The 15269-nt window shown below is 35.2% G+C and overlaps 4 protein-coding genes and 1 long non-coding RNA gene across 5 annotated transcripts; 2 read left to right on the top strand and 3 right to left on the bottom strand.

Annotated features, from left to right (window-relative positions):
• Positions 1-316: 316 nt before the first annotated feature.
• LOC130717729 (thylakoid lumenal 17.9 kDa protein, chloroplastic) lies at positions 317-1934 on the bottom strand. The gene is made up of 4 exons (XM_057568076.1): positions 1544-1934; positions 1327-1441; positions 1173-1242; positions 317-688 (listed from the first exon to the last, which is right to left on the bottom strand). The coding sequence occupies exons 1-4, from the start codon at positions 1780-1782 to the stop codon at positions 468-470; spliced, it is 645 nt and encodes a 214-aa protein (XP_057424059.1). The 5' UTR covers positions 1783-1934; the 3' UTR covers positions 317-467.
• Positions 1935-2735: 801 nt separating this feature from the next.
• Positions 2736-3302, top strand: LOC130747639 (uncharacterized). The gene has a single exon (XM_057600630.1). The coding sequence runs from the start codon at positions 2736-2738 to the stop codon at positions 3300-3302; it is 567 nt and encodes a 188-aa protein (XP_057456613.1).
• Positions 3303-3719: 417 nt separating this feature from the next.
• Positions 3720-5065, top strand: LOC130732096 (uncharacterized). The gene is made up of 3 exons (XR_009016940.1): positions 3720-3753; positions 4031-4129; positions 4800-5065. It is a non-coding gene; the product is annotated as an uncharacterized LOC130732096 (long non-coding RNA).
• Positions 5066-10999: 5934 nt separating this feature from the next.
• On the bottom strand, positions 11000-13168 carry LOC130747633 (uncharacterized). Its single transcript, XM_057600617.1, has 4 exons — positions 12771-13168; positions 11673-11807; positions 11258-11600; positions 11000-11166 (listed from the first exon to the last, which is right to left on the bottom strand). The coding sequence occupies exons 1-4, from the start codon at positions 12789-12791 to the stop codon at positions 11000-11002; spliced, it is 666 nt and encodes a 221-aa protein (XP_057456600.1). The 5' UTR covers positions 12792-13168.
• A 342-nt stretch (positions 13169-13510) lies between these two features.
• On the bottom strand, positions 13511-15046 carry LOC130732095 (uncharacterized). Its single transcript, XM_057584213.1, has 3 exons — positions 14689-15046; positions 14307-14405; positions 13511-13636 (listed from the first exon to the last, which is right to left on the bottom strand). The coding sequence occupies exons 1-3, from the start codon at positions 14973-14975 to the stop codon at positions 13519-13521; spliced, it is 504 nt and encodes a 167-aa protein (XP_057440196.1). The 5' UTR covers positions 14976-15046; the 3' UTR covers positions 13511-13518.
• Between the last annotated feature and the right edge of the window lie 223 nt (positions 15047-15269).

Raw genomic sequence — 15269 nt, 5'->3', positions numbered from 1 at the left:
TGAAACATTAGAGTCCATGCAATAGCACTTCATCACTAATTTTTAATCAACTTTGAGGGATTTCAGCCACAATTCTAAAAATCAATGGTTGAAAATTTGCTTGAAAGAGGTCGGAGAAGAATTTGCTGCGGGGGACCAAAGTCAATGAATAAGTAGGTTGAATGAAAGTTGAAAATAAGCAGAGCCTTCATTTTGTTGAATTTCATATATTTGGTATATTTCCCCTCTGGTCTAAGGTGAGTGAAATGCAGCAAAAGCTAACTCAAACAGCCTTATAAACTAAGGACAAAATATTGTAAAGAAAATTCTGTCATGGTGAGTCTGAGACACTGAGCATTATGATAATATAAGCTGGAAAACCATGAAATTTCCCGTCACAAGGCAGATTATAATAACAAAGGCATTTAGCTACATAGTACATACCAATCAAAGAACTAAGCCAACAAAAATAAAAGTTTCAAGCAACACTATTCCATGGAATCAAAACTTGGAGCATACCAGCCCAACTGGTCATTAATTTGCTTGAGTCTTGCTTCTTGACCCTTTGAATCTCCAAATGCAGTAGTGAAAGGGTATACATAAGTTACTTTTGTTGCCATACATCTGTAAGCAACCACTTCACCTTTCACCAGAAACTCAAGCACATCTCTATCAAATCCTGCATCAACTTCAGCTTGCATATATTGGCCTGCACATTGATTTTAGTATAAGTGAAGTTGTGTCAAAGCATTAGCACCCATTATTAACCCTTCAATAATGTCTCTGGGACTGACTTAGATTCACTTAATTAAAATCTAAGAGACTAAGACCTAAAATAAATTACAGTTTTTCCACCTCATTCTAGTACTGCAGTTTGATAAAAATGCAGGACTTTTGTTCAATTCTTTGTCTTCTATTTCTACATTACTTAATTGCTCACCTTACAAGTTTCTATTCTATGTTTTTTTTTTTTGGTTTAAACTTTAAACCACAAGTATCATCTAAAAATTTTGTTTGAGCCGGATAAAACCTGAGACATTTGTTTAAGCTAGAAAAATCTCCGGTTGGTTTATTTACGCACTTGGTGGTTTTCTATTCTATCTCTATATCTAATTTGCCAATACTTCTAACAACAATAAATTGAGCCTAACTAAAACTGAACAGAGGAAGTTGCACTTAGACTTTACTATTACCATCTGGGGTGTCTTCCACAAGTAGGAACTTCACATTTTTCTGGGTCTTTAGAATTGCTTCACGCAGTTTCTGGAAAAAAAAATTATATATAAACAAGCATATTAAGAAAGTTATAAGCAATGAAAATTGAGATAATTGAAAAACAGGGTTAACCTGAATGGGGTTATCCAACGAATTTTCAGGAATCAGCCAAGGAAACGCAAACGATGATGACTTGGGATTGGATGATATACAACCCGGATTGATTGATGGACAAGTTCTAATTTTTCTGCAAGAGAAGAGGGTACACAGAAACATTCACGATAATACAACAACCACATTATTATGAAGCAAGCAATGAACAGAAACCATATTTGAAATCTGAACATACCCATTTTCCAGTCCAACCTTCAAGTTCTTGGCTTGAGAAAATGGAGTGGTGAGAGAGGTTGAAGGAGGTTGAGAATTGAGTGAAGGGATTGCAGAAGAAGGTAGTGGAGAGGTTAAGGTCACTGCAAGAGCCAGAGAGAGCAGATTAGGTAGGAACTTGGTTCCAATGCTTGGATTGATTGTTTTCAGTTTGGGAATGGTGTTTGAGGCAAGAGGAGGGAGAGGACCAATCAAAGACATGATTTATCTCTCTATCACCTCTGTTTGATTCATTTTCTTTTTACTTCAAACATACCATCGAATTCCAGCCACAGCTCACAGGTGTGCGGTTGAATGTTAATCCTTTCTGAAAGGTTATAGTTGTCCATCAAAAAGAAGTTCTGGTCAGACAACAAGCAATGTCCTAGAGAAATAATATAACACTATTTTAAGACTGTTTTTCAACCCTCTCATCTCATCTATTAGTTGAAACTTGAAACTTGAAACTTGAAACTTTGGTTCCCTAATATGCACACTACTTTGTACCATGTGTTTTTAACTATTTATAGTAAGTTAGCATATCATTTTCTAAAAAATTTAACATGTAAGAAATTTTTAAATAATTTGTCTTTAAAAAAAAATGTATTGATCTACTCAATGAGTCAGAGCACATGGTGTAAATATTCTAAAAGTGGTTCATATTAGGGAGAACTTGAAACTTATATGCATTTACTCCTAATAAAATTAGTAGGACCTACACAAATTGCAACCAATACAAGAATGATCGTCTTGGTGCAATAGCCCGACGAGTAAATTTCGAACAAAGGATGCTTATGTGTGGCTTTGTGATCAGAGTCGGGTGCAGGATGGCGCTCGCGACCGGGCATGGATTTGGAAGCTCGGTGTTCATGAGAAAATTCGCTACTTCATTTGGATTGTCCTGCAGGATTCTTTACAGGTGAATGTTTAAATGTTTTCTTGTAATTTGACGCATTCCCCTGCTTGCCCGCATTGTTCTTCAGACCCGGTATCAATTCTCCACTATCTAGAGATTGCCCCGAATCCATGGAAATCTGGGGTCGAATGGGTGCTCTCTCTTGGCAGGATTTTGGGTCCCTCAATCTTGAGCACTGGATTACTTAACAAGCTAAAAGTGTTCATGGAATGAAATTTATTGCTTCAATTTGGGGTGTGTGTGGAAGTGAAAAAACAATATGGTGTTTGAGGCCCCGGGGTGGCGTGTGAATGAGGCATGGAGGCGATTCTGCTATGAGCATGATGAGATCCTCAGCTATGGCATTCCCAACGAAATTGATATTGGTGAAGAGAGATTGTTGCAGCAGTGGTGCTGCCCACCTGAAAGAAAAATAAAGCTCAACGTGGACGGAAGTTTTATGTTGGCGAACCTTTGCATGGGTGGCAGAGGGATTTTGCGTGCTTCCAAGGGCTCTTGGGTTGTTGGGTTTCACTCTCACGGTGATGGTGGGAATGCTCTCGTCACGGAAGCTACGACCCTTCGTGAGGGCTTGGACTTGGCCTGGAACAAGGGTTGTCGGTTCATCTTGTGTGAAGTGGATTGCAAAGACTTGCTTCAAGCATTGGAGGATGATGAGAGTATGCGTTTCCTCCCAGTTTTGCAGGAGGTGCAGGAGAGGTTGCAGAACCAGTGGTTCATGGAACTATCATGGATTCCGAGAGATTGCAACAAGGTCGCAGATTGGCTAGCGCACCAAGGTGTAATGATTGATTTGTCGGGTGTTCGTATCTTCGATCAGAAATGATTCATAGACATAAGCACAGTAAAAACACCCCAAACACCGTTCACATGTGGCCTAGTGTGCTGAGTCAGCTTCTGAGTGGAGGGGCCGGAAAGGAATTGCAATATGTGAGGGAATGAATGTATAATTTGGAGAAAGGTTAGAATTTTGGGGATTTTGAGCGGGATATGAAAGTGAAAATCCCTAAATTAGGGATTTCAATTTTCACCGTTCTCCTCTCTCGCGATCTCTGTTCGCCAGTTCCTCTTCTCCGCCCGCCACTCGCCGGCGCCGGCCCCTCCACCACTCGCGCCCCTGGCTCACTTCTTCGCCTGGGTTATGCTTCCTCCTCCTCCTCTGGCTTCCTTTTCTTCTCTCTCGCGAATCCCTCCCTACGCCTCGCTCACACCGGCTTCCTCTCCTCCGCTACTGGTTCTGACGGTCACTCCCCCAACCCCTTTTTGAATCTCTCTCGGTAACGATTTCCATCAATCTCGTTTTCTCATTCTTATGATAGATTCGGTCACACCGCGTTATTCTTATTCTGCATTTTCTCCTTTCTGTTTTCTTCTCGTTCGTTCTGTTACATTGCGATTTGCATGCTTTCAATTTCAATTTGGTACTGATGTTTCACTCACTCTACCAGTTTGATTACCAATGCTTGATTGATTCTTTTATGTTTTCAATTTTGTTTACATTTTCAATTCTTGTTGGGTGGTGATTTTCTGAAAGGAATTTTCCTAACTTGACAGATTCGTCTGTAAAGGGAAACATGGAAAGACTATTCTTGATCAAACAGCTGCAAGCACTGTCTCACTCATTTTGCTCTTGCTGATGATATCATTTCCAAGGTCCCCTGCTGCTCCCATTTTTCCTTTGATTTTCATTTCTTGATGCTGAATGTACTGTGATTTTGGGTTTCTTGCTGAATAATTATTTGATATATATGCTATTTTTGAGTCTTATTATTGTTCAATGATCATGATGTAATGATGGGAGTAATAGAAGATAGGAATTAGAGAAAAATAAATTAATATGTTAACATTCTTATACAATATACAGTTAGGAAAACCAAATTAGCTATCAGCTCTAATTCTTGTACGATGCCTAAGTAAATTAAAACGTTCTTGCTACTATCATTGTGCTTTACACCTTCTTTTACATATTTGCTTTACTGTAACATTCCATGGGTGATTCTTACTATAATTTTTGCTCATATGTGAGAAACAATACTCTTCCAGAATCCAGATACAGCTTCTGCATTGGAAGTTCTTTAATAATATTACTGACTTCTTACTAGTATACATATTTTTCTCAATGCTTGATTTGAATGAGAGCTTCCTAAACTTAAATGCTCTTCACTTGCCCTTCAATTGAACAAATACTTGATTTCAAGGGTACAGTCTGCAGTTCTAATTGTTTGATATAGCAATTCAATTGTTGCTGTCAAGTATAAAACTTGGTCAAAATGACTTACTTCTTGTAGATATATAATGAATCTTTCTTTTTCTAATAATTCAGATATGCAGCAATGTTGGGTGCATCACCTACAAGTAGAATCAGTTTGAAACCGGTAATCTTTAATCCTTCAGTTGATCTTCTTCTGAGTTATAAGAAAAGCTTTGAGATTGAAATCTAAAATGTTGACAAGTAGATATCATGGACTAATTACACATAGCAGAATTGCAGAAAGCAGGCAGTCATACAACTTGTGGTGGATAGCTACCATCATTAACGGAGTAGGAAAAAAAAGATAACATTTTCAAATATCACTGTTATGAGAGACCTAATAGCTATTATTAGGCTCCTCGGTTTCTTAGAATGTTCATTAGTAACAATCCTGTAATTTGGGTTTTAAATCTCTCTTTTGAGTTCTTTAATACATGCTTGTGTTCTATACCTTCGTTACCTTCAATTCTGATTACCAATATTTAAAGCGAAAAATCTATTATAAAAAATCTTAATATACCTTCTAGTGAGGGGGGCATCTGTATTTTAATTTTATTAGTCCGTTCAATGATCATGATGTTGTCTTATTATGTTTCTTCTCTTTTCTTTCCAAATTGTTGATCTTGTCTTTTTATCTATTTTCACTTACGTTGTCTTCAGTTGATCGCTTACAAATCTGCTGACTTCGCCCATGTGGTTTACAATGTAAGTCATAATATTAATCTTTCATTTTATTTTTACAGGTTACAAAGAATTAATTAACTCTGCGGCTCACAACCATATAAGAGCAAAGGATACAAGGAAGAACATGGTAACTATTTAAAAACTGGCTAGACAATAATTGCTAATACTGTTGTTGTTAATCTAAAACAAATCTTAAAATGTATTTTTTATGTTCTTGGTTTTATTAATGAGCTGATAATAATATTTATTAGTGTTGATACTATGTTAACTATGTTCAATTACTTATGTTTTTGTAAACCAAATTACACTCCACTTAAATAGAAATTGTTGGGGCATGCTGACTAGTGACTATAACTTTCATGGATAGGAAAACTTATATTTGTAGTTAATTTCTCACCTCCTCTATTACATATATTCTAATTTATACTATAATCCAAAACGATATGTATTGGACAAAGAGTCAAAGGAAATATAACATTTGATTTTAGCTAGCTGGTTGGTTGGGTGAAATCAATACAAGGTATAAAACATTATTATTTTAATCTCTTAAATGAATTAATTTAGTAAAACTAAGCAATTTCTTCAAGAATATTAACTATGGAGTGAGTGAGTGGTGTCTTACCGTTTAAGAGTTGGGCAACACCTATACTTAAATATTTTTCCTTGAATTTGATGTTCATCAAGCATGTTCTTTATGAGATTCTAAGTTTCTGGTTTGATATTCATGTTTAAAAATGGATTCTCTAGGCATTGACATGGTTCGGATACTATATTATTACTTAATGTGTAGGTTTTTGGGCGATGCATTACGTAACATTATAACGTAAAAGTGATTATCAAGTTGAGTTGATATATTACTAAGCACTAACAATAAGGCCTTTATGGGTTTGGACATATTTTTTTCGCAGGTTCAATTGAGGCATAAGTGTAGAACTAATTTATTGGTTGAAGTTAATAGTCATCTCACTGCAGCACAAAAGGCTCGGATTCAGTCCACCCCATTTAGATGGACCATCCAAATGGGAGAAACATTAGAACTCTCTTGCCCTTTGCTACTTGAATTGTTGTATCGGTGGGATGAGCACCTCAAAGGTTTTAGAGTAGGAAGTCGTCTGGTTAAATTTACTCTTCTACATGTATGTTTTGCTCTGGGGTTGCGTATAGTTGGTGAACGAGTATTGATGCATGACCCAGAAGAAAGTCATACAAGATCCTTGTTTGAAGGAAAAGATATAACCATCCCCACCATAGTTGAACAACTAAAACTGTTTCAGCGTGATGAACAAGTTGATGATTTTTGTAGGCTATATTTATTTCTTGCCTTTTCTGTATTCTATTTCCCAAAAAAAAGATCTATTTTGTTTTTTTAACGTAAGCAAGATGAATCTTTTTTTTTTTTTGGAATGAACTTAAGATAAATATTGTTTTTTCAAAAAAGATAATATTGTTTTTTTAAAGATAAATATTGGTTTTTTTAAAAAAGATGTATATTGAAGTTAAAACAAAAAAAAATAAGATCTATTTTGTTTTTTTAACGTAAGCAAGATGAATCTTTTTTTTTTTGGAATGAACTTAAGATAAATATTGTTTTTTCAAAGAAGATAAATATTTTCAAATATACAGATTACATATTTGGAATATATATTAATATTCACAATACATTTAAATAGAGCTGTTAATATGGGATTCAACCCGCGGGTCAGCTCGACGGGTTAGATTAATGAGCCGGGTTGGATTGGTTAAATTTCAGCTCGAAAAGAACTTGGGTTAGTGCAACATGTGGGTCGGGCTGGCCGTATTGACAGCTCTACTTTTAAATCTTCTTTGATAATTAGCATATGATAGAGAATTCTATACGAGCAAGATATGATAAGAGCATAATAGACTCTTATCATATTATACTATATGTTTCCGGTGGACAGCATAAGAGGAGATATGATACAATATCACATGATATGATAAGAGCATAAACTATTTACATGACATTATGATTCAAAATATCGAAAGTAACATGTTCCTGTTCAATTGGCCAAATACTGCACGAAATTAACCGTTTGCATACACTTTACTAACCATAAAGCACAAGATCCATATTTATCCTTGTATCCTATTAAAATCACTATCAGGGGTGTAAAATCAGTTGAAAAGTTCATTAGAATGACTATTTACATGACATTATGATTCAAAATATCGAAAGTAACATGTTCCTGTTAAATTGGCCAAATACTGAACTGAACTAACCATTTGCATACACTTGACTAACCATAAAGCACAAGGTCCTTGTATCATATTAAAATCACATCAGGGGGTGTAAAATCAGTTGAAAAGTTCATTAGAATGACTATTTACATGACATTATGATTCAAAATATCGAAAGTAACATGTTCGTGTTAAATTGCCCAAATACTGAACTGAACTAACCATTTGCATACACTTGACTAACCATAAAGCACAAGGTCCTTGTATCCTATTAAAATCACTATCAAGGGTGTAAAATTTGAAAAGTTCATTAGAATGACTATTTACATGACATTATGATTCAAAATATCGAAAGTAACATGTTCCTGTTAAATTGGCCAAATACGGCACTGAACTAACCACTTGCATACACATGACTAACCATAAAGTACAAGGTCCATATTTATCCTTGTATCCTATTAAAATCACATCAGGGGTGTAAAATCAGTTGAAAAGTTCATTAGAAGTATTATTTACATGCCATTAAGATTCAAAATATCGAAAGTAGCATGTTCCTGTTAAATTGGCCAAATGCTGCACTGAACTAACCACTTGCATACACATGACTAACCATTAAGCACAAGGTCCATGTTTATCCTTGTATCCTATTAAAATCACATCAGGGGGGTGTAAAATCAGTTGAGAAGTTCATTAGAAGTATTATTTACATGCCATTAAGATTCAAAATATCGAAAGTAGCATGTTCCTGTTAAATTGGCCAAATGCTGCACTGAACTAACCACTTGCATACACATGACTAACCATTAAGCACAAGGTCCATGTTTATCATATTAAAATCAAATCAGGGGGTGTAAAATCAGTTGAAAAGTTCATTAGAAGGACTATTTACATGACATTATGATTCAAAATATCGAAAGTAACATGTTCCTGTTAAATTGGCCAAATACGGCACTGAACTAACCACTTGCATACACATGACTAACCATAAAGTACAAGGTCCATATTTATCCTTGTATCCTATTAAAATCACATCAGGGGTGTAAAATCAGTTGAAAAGTTCATTAGAAGTATTATTTACATGCCATTAAGCTTCAAAATATCGAAAGTAGCATGTTCCTGTTAAATTGGCCAAATGCTGCACTGAACTAACCACTTGCATACACATGACTAACCATTAAGCACAAGGTCCATGTTTATCCTAGTATCCTATTAAAATCACATCAGGGGGTGTAAAATCAGTTGACAAGTTCATTAGAAGTATTATTTACATGCCATTAAGATTCAAAATATCGAAAGTAGCATGTTCCTGTTAAATTGGCCAAATACTGAACTGAACTAACCACTTGCATACACATGACTAACCATTAAGCACAAGGTCATTGTATCATATTAAAATCAAATCAGGGGGTGTAAAATCAATTGAAAAGTTCATTAGAAGGACTATTTACATGACATTATGATTCAAAATATCGAAAGTAGCATGTTCCTGTTAAATTGGCCAAATACTGAACTGAACTAACCATTTGCTTACACTTGACTAACCATAAAGCACAAGGTCCTTGTATCATATTAAAATCACATCAAGGGGTGTAAAATCAGTTGAAAAGTTCATTAGAATGACTATTTACATGACATTATGATTCAAAATATCGAAAGTAACATGTTCATGTTAAATTGCCCAAATACTGAACTGAACTAACCATTTGCATACACTTGACTAACCATAAAGCACAAGGTCCTTGTATCATATTAAAATCACATCAGGGGGTGTAAAATCAGTTGAAAAATTCATTAGAATGACTATTTACATGACATTATGATTCAAAATATCGAAAGTAACATGTTCCTGTTAAATTGGCCAAATACTGCACTGAACTAACCACTTGCATACACATGACTAACCATAAAGTAGAAGGTCCATATTTATCCTTGTATCCTATTAAAATCACATCAGGGGTGTAAAATCAGTTGAAAAGTTCATTAGAAGGACTATTTACATGACATTATGATTCAAAATATCGAAAGTAACATGTTCCTGTTAAATTGGTCAAATACTGCACTGAACTAACCACTTGCATACACAAGACTAACCATAAAGCACAAGGTCCATATTTATCCTTGTATCCTATTAAAATCACATCAGGGGGTGTAAACTCTGTTGAAAAGTTCATTAGAAGGACTATTTACATGACATTATGATTCAAAATATCGAAAGTAACATGTTCCTATTAAATTGGTCAAATACTGAACTGAACTAACCCCTTGCATACACTTGACTAACCATAAAGCACAAGGTTCTTGTATCATATTAAAATCACATCAGGGGGTGTAAAATCAGTTGAAAAGTTCATTAGAAGGACTATTTACATGACATTATGATTCAAAATATCGAAAGTAACATGTTCCTGTTAAATTGGCCAAATACTGAACTGAACTAACCATTTGCATACACTTGACTAACCATAAAGCACAAGGTCCTTGTATCATATTAAAATCACATCAGGGGGTGTAAAATCAGTTGAAAAGTTTATTAGAATGACTATTTACATGACATTATGATTCAAAATATCGAAAGTAACATGCTCCTATAAAATTGCCCAAATACTGAACTGAACTAACCATTTGCATACACTTGACTAACCATAAAGCACAAGGTCCTTGTATCCTATTAAAATCACTATCAGGGGTGTAAAATCAGTTGAAAAGTTCATTAGAATGACTATTTACATGACATTATGATTCAAAATATCGAAAGTAATATGTTCCTGTTAAATTGGCCAAATACTGCACTGAACTAACCACTTGCATACACATGACTAACCATAAAGTACAAGGTCCATATTTATCCTTGTATCCTATTAAAATCACATCAGGGGTGTAAAATCAGTTGAAAAGTTCATTAAAAGGACTATTTACATGCCATTATGATTCAAAATATCAAAGGTAACATGTTCCTGTTAAGTTGACCAAACTTGCATACACATGACTAACCATAAAGCACAAGGTTCATATTTATCCTTGTATCCAATTAAAATCACATTAGGGGGTGTAAAATCAGTTCAAAAGTTCATTTAGAAGTATTATTTACATGCCATTCACAAGACTGACCACAATGTTTAAGGTTCATATTTATGTAAGGGATGTAAAAGAAGTTAAATTATTCATTACAAGTACATGTCATTATACTTCAAAATATTGAAAGTAACATTTTCCTATTCGATTGGCCAATTACTACATTGATTAAACCACAAAGTTTCACATGACTGTCCTCAAAGTTTAAGGTGTTTATGCTTCGGGTTGAATTACCCAATTACTACACATGACTACCCATAGCTATAAAAGCACTACATATTGAAATAATAACTTCAAAAACATCCGAAAGGTCAAACCTATTGAATCTTCTTCTTTTTCCTTTGATATGTTGTCCAAGGCGTCCGGCAGACCAAGCTGCCCACACGTTTCCTAGGTTGGTCTTTCCGCCTTGTGTACATATTTGATCGTTGTTGCTCAGGTGGATCGGTATCATGGGGTATATTATGACCTTCACCTGCATCAACTGCAATAAAAAAAAAGCAATATATATAAATTAGTAAATCTATAAGAGTGACTTATTAGTCATTTGTTATGCAGTCACATGCCCAACTTACATATGGAAACGTCAAGCACAGATGGGACAGATGGGGATCCACCGTTCATATTTTCAAACAATATGGTTTCTTCACCCAAAGAACAAGTAATAGTGGTTGGATCAATAAACTGAGGTGATGTTGGTAGATTCAGATCTATCATTCTCAATTCTTCCTCAAGGATGAATATCTTCTCTTGTAGATCCTTAACCTTTGCATCTAAAACATCAATATCATGTGCGGCATATCTTGATTGGCAAACAGGCTGATGCCACTGGAGAAAACCACGAGGTGCCATTTGCATGGCTTCCTTCACAATTTCATGTTCAAGATCTTCATTTGATGCAGCTATTTGTTGACATATCTATAGACAAGGCAACCTATTACAAATCAGCAGAATACAACAAAGATTTGCAACAAAGGTTCATTTTCTTACCGAAGTGTTTTCAAACATTGTGGAGAGTTTCTTCCTCCCTAAGGTAAGATGAGGCCAATGTAAAAACCGAGGAAATGTAGTTCCATAGCTAAATTTGACACTATGGTGCAATGACATATGCTCCAAAGCCCAAATCTGTATGTGCATCATAAACTTCATGATCATATCATAGAAACATAAACAAAAACATAAGCAAGAATGACCAGAAAGTACCATTGAAATATATTTCACTTAAAATCTTGTACCTGTAAAATTGCTGCACAACCTATTAGAGACACTTTGTGTGAATTTTTTGCTTCATGAAAGTGTTTGACTGCTCGAATCAATCCACCAACCAAAACATCATATACAAAAACACCCCAACTATATTTATCAAGTGAACTTAGGTCGTCTAAAGTCCTCAACAAACCACTATGCACAGTGGAGTTGGTATTAGGGCAATAAAATTCTGCTAAGCCAAGAAGTATATACCACCGACAAAAGTCTTCAACATCTTCAGCACAATTAAACTTTTTTAGTTGTTCAACTATTATTGGGATCGTAATTTTTTTCCCATTGAACAAACTTGTAGTATGACATTCTTCATCTTGATAAAAAATCACGCTTTCCCCTACAATGCGCAACCCAGTTGCAAAGCAAACATCTAAAGGGGTAAAAGGAACTACTGCACTTCGTATTGTAAAACCCAAACGACGCCCTACCCACCGAGTAACTAATTCATACAGTAAATTCCCATTGATTGGTAATTTTTCCGGAATATTCATTAACCATTTGAACGGGGTAGCATTTATTTGAGCTTTTTGAAGATCAGTGAGATTCTTATTGACCTCAAGAAGAAAATTTGGTTGACAATTGTGTCTAACACGTAACTGAAAAATGACAAATAAATGAATCATCAGAATTGCTTCTAAATATACGTATGTTCATCGAATAAACCACTAGAATGTTATTTGAAATATAAAAATAGCTCAAAAAAATATCATTTTACAATATATGAAGACGCTAGTTCTATAATGGGAAAACACTAAACAAACTTGCAAACCGTATAACTTTAAAAAAGAAGGTGAGAAGTTTCAATATTAAAAGGTTTATACAAACCTGTCCCCCACTTTCCTCCATGGTTGGGAGCTTAGAAATTGGTTTCAGTTTCACCCCTCTCAGCCGAGATTCTAATACTAAAAGGCCAACTAAAACAAAAACAAAAAAAATGTATCAGCTTCAACATAAATATTCAGTTTGTGAGCACCTTGCAATGAACCTTGCTACTTAAACAATGTTAGGTTAAGTTTGGCTCTATGGGCATAATTAGCTATCTAATGTTTGGTTCCAAGGTTGAATCATAGGTAACATTAAACCTGCCACAGAACAACATAAGCTCAAAAATAGCAATATATACTACCTTGGTCAATCCCATAACCAAGTATGCTTTCATGACAACACCAATCAGTAATCACCAATGCTTTGAAGGATTGGCTTCCAAGGAAATACAAGAATAGAGTAACCAACAACTTAATAGGCACTATGCTAGTAATCAACACTGTCATTATTGACCTTGCTGAATCAGATAAGAATCAGAGATGAATTTTAACCTTTAACCACTGGAAAAAAACAATGGGGCCACATTTACTATCTACACGGGTAATCTTACGGTACCTAAGTTAGTCATTGTGTAAGAAAAATTCAGATCATCAATTTTAACCTTTGGTTTATATTATAAAATAATGTAAATGTACATTTTAAAAATTAAATTTAATCAATTCTAAAAGCTAACTTTAGAACTGCACACCATGCACTTATTTTGAAACAGCAGGGGATTCAAATCTGTTTCAATCTACTTGTCAACATTTTAGATTTCAATCTCAAAGCTTTTCTTATTACTCAGAAGAAGATCAACTGAAGGATTAAAGATTACCGGTTTCAAACTGATTCTACTTGTAGGTGATGCACCCAACATTGCTGCATATCTGAATTATTAGAAAAAGAAAGATTCATTATATATCTACAAGAAGTAAGTCATTTTGACCAAGTTTTATACTTGACAGCAACAATTGAATTGCTATATCAAACAATTAGAACTGCAGACTGTACCCTTGAAATCAAGTATTTGTTCAATTGAAGGGCAAGTGAAGAGCATTTAAGTTTAGGAAGCTCTCATTCAAATCAAGCATTGAGAAAAATATGTATACTAGTAAGAAGTCAGTAATATTATTAAAGAACTTCTAAGGCAGAAGTTGTATCTGGATTCTGGAAGAGTATTGTTTCTCACATATGAGCAAAAATTATAGTAAGAATCACCCATGGAATGTTACAGTAAAGCAAATATGTAAAAGAAGGTGTAAAGCACAATGATAGTAGCAAGAACGTTTTAATTTACTTAGGCATCGTACAAGAATTAGAGCTGATAGCTAATTTGGTTTTCCTAACTGTATATTGTATAAGAATGTTAACATATTAATTTATTTTTCTCTAATTCCTATCTTCTATTACTCTCATCATTACATCATGATCATTGAACAATAATAAGACTCAAAAATAGCATATATATCAAATAATTATTCAGCAAGAAACCCAAAATCACAGTACATTCAGCATCAAGAAATGAAAATCAGAGGAAAAATGGGAGCAGTAGGGGACCTTGGAAATGATATCATCAGCAAGAGCAAAATGAGTGAGATAGTGCTTGCAGCTGTTTGATCAAGAATAGTCTTTCCATGTTTCCCTTTACAGACGAATCTGTCAAGTTAGGAAAATTCCTTTCAGAAAATCACCACCCAACAAGAATTGAAAATGTAAACAAAATTGAAAACATAAAAGAATCAATCAAGCATTGGTAATCAAACTGGTAGAGTGAGTGAAACATCAGTACCAAATTGAAATTGAAATTGAAAGCATGCAAATCGCAATGTAACATAACGAACGAGAAGAAAACAGAAAGGAGAAAATGCAGAATAAGAATAACGCGGTGTGACCGAATCTATCATAAGAATGAGAAAACGAGATTGATGGAAATCGTTACCGAGAGAGATTCAAAAAGGGGCTGGGGGAGTGACCGTCAGAACCAGTAGCGGAGGAGAGGAAGCCGGTGTGAGCAAGGCGTAGGGAGGGATTCGCGAGAGAGAAGAAAAGGAAGCCAGAGGAGGAGGAGGAAGCATAACCCAGGCGAAGAAGTGAGCCAGGGGCGCGAGTGGTGGAGGGGTCGGCGCCGGCGAGTGGCAGGCGGAGAAGAGGAACTGGCGAACAGGGATCGCGAGAGAGGAGAACGGTGAAAATTGAAATCCCTAATTTAGGGATTTTCACTTTCATATCCCGCTCAAAATCCCCAAAATTCTAACCTTTCTCCAAATTATACATTCAGTCCCTCACATATTACAATTCCTTTCCGGCCCCTCCACTCAGAAGCTGACTCAGCACACTAGGCCACATGTGAACGGTGTTTGGGGTGTTTTTACTGTGCTTATGTCTATGAATCATTTCTGTATCTTCGATGGCCCTCAAGTGGAAGTGCAAAATCTGATGTTGAGGAACCTTTTAAGTTGTAGTGAGTCTTTTTTTCAATCTTCCGATGTAGCAATTTTATTTTTCTTGAAGAACGTGTCA

Source organism: Lotus japonicus, chromosome 1, assembly GCF_012489685.1.
Source record: "Lotus japonicus ecotype B-129 chromosome 1, LjGifu_v1.2".
Lineage (NCBI taxonomy): Eukaryota > Viridiplantae > Streptophyta > Magnoliopsida > Fabales > Fabaceae > Lotus > Lotus japonicus.
This window is presented reverse-complemented; position numbering and strand designations above follow the sequence as displayed.